A 6,935-nucleotide genomic window follows, 5' to 3' on the forward strand; every position below is an offset into this window, starting at 1 on the left:
GTCAAATGCTGGTTTCAAAATATTTTGTTATGCAAAACTTAAAAATATTAGGCTACATCATGTTTTAGCCGTCTTTACAGTTTGCACAAATAAATATAATTTATCTAAATTCTATTCACCCTGATAGCACAGCACTCCGCACTATGATGCTATCTTTAGTCTATAGTTGAGGAGGCTCATTACATAATATTGAATAAAATCTCTGAAGCTCACTTTCAAACCAACCTCTATCTCACCTGTGTTATTCATTAAAGTGATTGATAATTATTAGCATATCATTCATGTTTTAGCAAACTCTTACACTTTTTTTTTTTAACCCTGTCCATGTAAATGCATATTCAATAAACTCTGCATCAACCGTAAACCTTTATAGAAAAACACAGTAGACTTGTTTGCATGTGCACAGAAATGATGTATTTATTTTGAGATTGTGGATTTCAAAGCTAAAGAAACTGAGCTCCGTTGTGATTACAACAAGTGATTAATTAGGCTAGCCAGTTTCATAATAAAAACTTTACAAGTACTAAAACATTTTCATATTGTTCAATTTGGTAAGGACAAACACTAAAGCTCTCCCATACTCCTGCATTCTCACTAAAAACAAATGCGATTGTTAACAGACAAGTGTTCTTACAGCATTTTAAAATATGACAGTTCAGAATAAGTATGAATACTAATTTGAGAGGAACAGAGAATATTATAGTATATATTATGTATATAGGCTCATCACCCTGTAACATAGTAAACACAGCAACATGTATAAGATGACCATGAGGCAAGGATCAGGAAAAAAAAGAAATGTTGTACAAGCAATTTTATCCTGTCATGAGGAAAATGATCTGGATGCAGAAACAACATAATGCACGATCTCTATACTTCCATAAAAGTAAGACCCTTTTAAGTGAATACTTTATATGTCAAGCTCACACTTGCTGAAAACCCTTCAGTAAGGGATTGGGAAACTATTCCACAACGTTTTCTCAAATTGCAATACTGTTGGGAATTTTGTCTGGGGACAGATACCAATAGGGTAGTGGTAAATTCTCATTTCGTTCCTTGATGATGTGGGTCACTTTTGCTAGCTCCTTGCGGAACGTGTCCATGGCATTTAGGACTGATTGCTCAGTGAAGTACTTGTCTGGATATGTCCCTAAAAACACCTGGGGAAAACAGGGGGAAAATAACTATATTTTACTGTCTTTTTACAAGTTTAAATGCCAATTAAATTACTTTATGAGTGCAGTGCTTGTACGTCAGCATTGCAACAAATCAACAAGCAAGCAGTAAAATAAATAAATAAAAACAAATAAAATTATGGTTCAGTGACAAATAAGAGTGTCCAAGGGAAAAAACATCAGTTTACATGTAAAAAGTAATATTTCTTACACTGAATGCATGTAAGTGTAAATATCTGCTTAAACAGCCAGACTACTTAATACGTTTTTACTGTTATTTTTTGTGTGTTTTTTGTTTATCAAGAATTTCATTTTCAATTAGACCTATTTATTCATTATGATCTAAGGAAAGTTGTATCACCCTGACATTGTTTACCTAATGCCCCCCAAACAATATCATAATTTAAGAGGTGGATTCAAGTCATTGTATTTGTGAATTGCATTTTTAATGTAGTATGAAATATCTTTTTTTCATTTTGAATAAATTAGATAAATGAATAGATTCTGACTAAAAAACAAGTCAATAGACCTCTCTAGACAATAAGGGTACACATCTTTACATGGTCATATTACTGTGTATGCCCTCAGATGAAATCCTGCAGCCGACCCCTGGGTCACAGGCTGAAGTTAGACTTCTTTTGGGCTTTTTGACATTTATATTGATAAATAGAGTAGAGAGGGGTCAGTAAATGACGGGAGAAATAATGAATGTGGCCGGGACTCTACGCACCCCCTTGGGTACACATCGTCAGGGGTCCCTGATGGCTGAGAGTCCCTAAGCAGCCACGTATACGGCTTTTACCAAGAAAATTCCCTGATACAGCTCAGTGTGTTAGCTAACCAGTAGGATGTAGACCATCTAAACTCGTGCATATGCAGTATATTCAAATCAGTCGACAAACCTCATTCTCCTGGAACTGACTCAGGGCCCAAACTGTTCCTATAATCTGGCTGACACGATTACGGTCAGGCAGACTTTCCATGATATACTTCATGTCGACATGGTTCTTCTTTGTGGGAGGGGGTTTCCGCATGGTGGAGGGGCCGTTGGGGACCCATCCATACCAGTCAAACTGGAACACACACACACACACACACACACACACACACACACACACAACTCAGATATTTTTTAATAGTTGAAAAGATAGACTCGCATGCTGCCTAAGATCTCCTTTTGTGTTTAAGGGAAGAGGAAAAAGTCATACAAGTTTGAAATAACACTAGGCTGAGTAAATTTGGACAGAATTTATTTATTGATGAAATATCACTTAAAGTTTATGAAATCCTACCTGTCCAAAGTTGACTGCAGCATGTTGTGCTGAGACTGTAAAGATCACTACAGTCAGGTACTCAATTAAATCGTCTCGGGTTTTGAGGGACTTTGGAAAATCTGTGGACAATGACATCAAATGTTTGTTTGTTTACAGATGTTAGTATACACATAGACACCTTGAATATGCAAATATACTCCATTGACACTTGTATGCAACAACCCCCCCCCCCCATTAATATACCATGATCAATGGAAACATGTAAACACCCTTGTCTAAAACTTTTTTAAACAGCACGATCTTTCTTTTATGAATTATTAAGCATGCTGCTTATGACATCATATTGATGATAGATTCATATAATATTTGTACTTTTAACATTATTTGTAACACCACAGGGCAATTTAAAATGATCTAATGTAGGTAAGGATATCAAAAAATTTGATAAAAAAAAAAAACAGAAAAGAAACGAAATGGTGATCAGTTACAGAACCGAAGATATTCACTTTCTGTTTAAACATTCGTATACATTTCATCCCACAATCTTTAAAAAAAAACGACCATTCACACGTTATGCATTAACTACATTTTTGTACGATTTTGTACTCACCACAGCGATCATCCATGCCAAAGCAAACTTCCTTAACAAAATTCTGAATCTCCTCATCACTCTGAACTGTCTCATCACACTTGTAGTAGATGTTCACCACATCAGAAACAAAACTACAGAAAGAGCAAATCAAATGACAAATCACCAAATTCCAAGGTGCAATATTTCTACATTGTTACAAATCTGGCTGAATTTTTAATCTGTTAATCATTCCCTCATTAACATTTGAACTGTTGTAAAACGTTCTTTATATTATCACCAACCTTTTCACTGCTTCCCAGACCATCATGCCATCATCCCTATAGTAGTAGTTGGGCACATCTGTCTTGCTATCCATTCCTCGATCTTTTATGGCCTCAGGAAAATGCAGGAACTTATAGGTGAAAGTCTCCATGACCTTTTTGACCACGTGCCCAAGTGTAAACCCACTTATGCTATTACACTTTGGAATAGAAGAACTTTAGTGAATCATCTGCAGCCTTGCAGTCGGAAATATCACAAATTTGAGTTACGTGCAAATGAACGACCAACTGAATTCATATTTACATGTGGGAAACCCACAATTGAGTATGATCATGAATCAATGAATTAATCAGACAATAAAAGAGATCTTGAATCTGTGCAATGGAAACATTAGTTTCTGACTGTTTCCTGAAGTTCTCCTCTCCATGTACTAATTCATCTTTATAACTTGAAAAGTACATTATTGAAGGTGTTCTTTAAAAAGTGCTATTTAAAACAATTTTAGATGCTGTTCATTATTTTAATTATAGCACGTTATTGACATTAGATTTTGATTTATATGGGTATATTTTAGTTATAATGCTCCTTTTGCTTACATATGAAAGACATTCTCTCCCAGCTAATGCTGTTAATTATACAGGGAACCTTCTAACTAGGTACATTACGAAAATATAATTTTACTAATTATATTTTATTGGTTTTTCATCATTTAAGTCACATTTTAGCTTTTTAAAAATTAACACATCAATGTATTTAATCAATAAATATGATTTTATACAGCATACATTAGATTTTATTACAGGTTTAATTGCATAAGTTGTACTATTTACAGGTATTTACATTGATTTGTTAAACACTAAAAAAAAAAACAAAAAAAAAAAAACAGTACTTTTACCTCTCTTTAAGGAAACCTTACCAGACATTTCTGTAAACAGTTATTTAAATTAGCACACGTCAATGAGAGATGACTCAAATGGTTTTATCTCATCTGTGCTATGCCTGATTAGAATAAAAAAAAATGTTTTTTTGTTGTTTCAATTAACAACTGACTGTAAAAAGGGTATTAAAAGAGACTTTTTAAATTTACTAACGGGTCACGTGGCATGGATCTTGTCTTTGGACACACAAGGAACAACTTTTACTCTCAACACGCAGTGAAAGGATCTCGCAGCTGAATACTCCACCATTATACTAAACAATTACTGGTGAGTGAAATGTAAACATTTTCCAGCCAGTTGCCAAATATATACATTTTAGTAGCATAGCATGAAATTTGGTTGCAAATGCGAGTGATTTGCTCTCATTGAAGTGGACGGTTGCGAATAGAGTAAAAGATTGATCTTGGGATTTAAGAATCGATATCAAGATTGTTCAAATGAAGATCACGATGCACAGAAAAATCTATATTTTTACCCATCCATAATGCAAATACCAATAAAACTAGATCTATAAAACAGAATCTAGAGCATTGTGTTACTGTAAATGACAAAAGTCTGTAATTAATGAAGATTGTAAAAACTACATCCTCAAACCTCAAGGTAATGTGGCATTACTAGAGATAACAAGGACAGAAGAATACAACTAAGGCAGAGGCTATAAGTGTAAATAGCAACAAAAAGCATCTTCTTTGCCCTCTTCAGCCCTCTTAATCACAAACCGCTTCATCTCAATTAGCTCTTTCCAGTGATTATCTGCACACATATCTGGCTCCTGCACTGGCTATTGTGGGCAAACTCACAATATTTGCAGGACAAAATGTTCCCTGAATGAATGAATGGGTTGATACTGTATAATAGATAAAAGGGAGGAAGAGACATTTTCTCTTTTTTCCAAAAAGAAGATTACAGGTGCACTCAGTATTTTTTTTTTCTTAATTAAAAAAAGTTGAACTTCTAAAGACATGAATTGTAATTTTGCAATACATGTATAAAATCACGACCACTCGCATTATAATGAAGACTCCAGTCATATCAGTAACCTTATTAAAGCTGTTTTATTCTACATGGAGAGGGTCCACACATGAGGGCCGCCATGTTAGAATCACATGATTAGCCGAATATTACTCACTTAATCTCAGTAAATATCCTGTTATTTGACTCTTTCACTCATTGATCAAATTAATCATGTCTGAATGTGAATAATGTCTTCAGTGGCATCTGAAACTGAAAACTATTGATTTTAAATGATGCTGCATCCAAGCCGCTCAGTGTCAGTGCAAGTCCAAGATGACACAAAGACAAAAGATACTGAATGCACCTTTAAGTGTCTGAAAAATTGATTTTATATGTGGGTTGATATTGTGAGAAGTCTTTAGCAGGTCTAAATGTTCCTCATCAGTTTTCATAATTCTTAATTTTTAAAATGATCATTGTTTTTTGTATTTCAAGGTAAAGTTGTTCAAAACGAATGTGTTAGTTACGATAGCAAGTCGTGTTTGTTCTTCAGTCAGATCTTACGAAGGAATTATATGGCCAAACTTTAAAAAAATATTTTTATATAAATAAATGCACAGTCATTTTTATTTTAACATTTTACTTGTAAATAAAGTAAATAAAGAATATTTCTTGGCCCTCGCCAAGTTTTCTTCTGGATAATCTGGCCCCAGCAAGAAAAGTAGTTGAAGAGCCCTGCACTACACCATAGAGCGACACTTGAGGGTGCAGTTTGCCTTTCATTTCTGTCGGTCCACCAGACTACTGGAGAGCAAAAAGCACTGTGTGGCAGGAGCTATTTACACCTAGTAAAACTAAATATGACTACACTTGCTCCTGATTAAATGCTGTTTTATGTGTGGCCAGATTAAACTGGGGTAAAACTACCTTGTCGAAGACCCCTCCTTCAGAGATGAGATTTTCACGGGCTTCTGTGTTGATGGCAATGGTGTATCGAATATGTGGGATCAGTAACTGTGAGGAGTGAATGATGCAATTAAAAATATGACATTGACATGACAATATGACAAAGCATTTATCCTAAAACAGGAAATGTGGGTTCTAGGTTACACAATGCCAAATAAATAGGTATTTTGTAAAATTTGAGGCTGTTAGTCCCTATAACATTCTGCCAAACATCACTTTTGGGTTTGCCGGAAGAGAGAAAGTCATACAAGTTTGGAATGACATGAGGGTGAGTAAATTATTTTTAATTTGACAGAATTAAAATGTTTGTTTGCAAAATGTGAAAGATTTGTGAAATTAGTCCTACCTTGTATACAGGATGGACTGCAGGGAGGTGTCTGTACATGGCTATGGTAAAAACCTCAGCAATCAGATGTGTCTTGAAAAAGTGTGTGAGCCCCTGATGAACATTAAAGTTGCAGGATCTGACCCAAATCTTGGCAAGCATCCAATCGAATTTATTATCACTCGGGAGAAAAATTGGGTTTCCCTCTCCTGGTTTTTGACAGAGCTGTTTCAGATAACATAGTAAACACAAATAGGATCATTTGTACAAAGTAATTGTACAAGCATTTTTATTTATTTTTTATTTTCATTTTATCCGGTCAACTAGCTACTGGTTCTATATATTACAGATACCTGAATGGCAATCGGCACAATTTGATCCTGTGTGTTCTTGTACAGGAGGCAGATGGGTGCAGCCAAATGCAGCTTAGTGTTTGGGTCTGTGGTATTG

The 6,935-nt window shown here is 34.9% G+C and overlaps 1 protein-coding gene across 1 annotated transcript; it reads right to left on the reverse strand.

Moving 5' to 3' along the window:
* Positions 1 to 388: 388 nt before the first annotated feature.
* Positions 389 to 6,929, reverse strand: LOC127630693 (polyunsaturated fatty acid 5-lipoxygenase-like). The gene is made up of 8 exons (XM_052108395.1): positions 6,839 to 6,929; positions 6,507 to 6,710; positions 6,122 to 6,208; positions 3,323 to 3,501; positions 3,060 to 3,172; positions 2,468 to 2,568; positions 2,078 to 2,248; positions 389 to 1,160 (listed from the first exon to the last, which is right to left on the reverse strand). The coding sequence occupies exons 2-8, from the start codon at positions 6,645 to 6,647 to the stop codon at positions 981 to 983; spliced, it is 972 nt and encodes a 323-aa protein (XP_051964355.1). The 5' UTR covers positions 6,648 to 6,710; positions 6,839 to 6,929; the 3' UTR covers positions 389 to 980.
* Positions 6,930 to 6,935: the final 6 nt, after the last annotated feature.

The sequence above is a fragment of the Xyrauchen texanus genome, chromosome 3, assembly GCF_025860055.1.
Source record: "Xyrauchen texanus isolate HMW12.3.18 chromosome 3, RBS_HiC_50CHRs, whole genome shotgun sequence".
NCBI classification, from domain to species: Eukaryota; Metazoa; Chordata; class Actinopteri; order Cypriniformes; family Catostomidae; genus Xyrauchen; species Xyrauchen texanus.

Excerpts from the sequence above, each read along its gene's own strand:
- LOC127630693 (XM_052108395.1), bottom strand. The coding sequence starts at position 6,647 with ATGCTTGCCAAGATTTGGGTCAGATCCTGCAACTTTAATGTTCATCAG. Across the intron at positions 3,502-6,121 it reads AAGGAGGGGTCTTCGACAAG|TGTAATAGCATAAGTGGGTT; the intron begins GTAGTTTTACCC and ends TCTATTCCAAAG. Across the intron at positions 1,161-2,077 it reads GTCAGTTCCAGGAGAATGAG|GTGTTTTTAGGGACATATCC; the intron begins GTTTGTCGACTG and ends TGTTTTCCCCAG.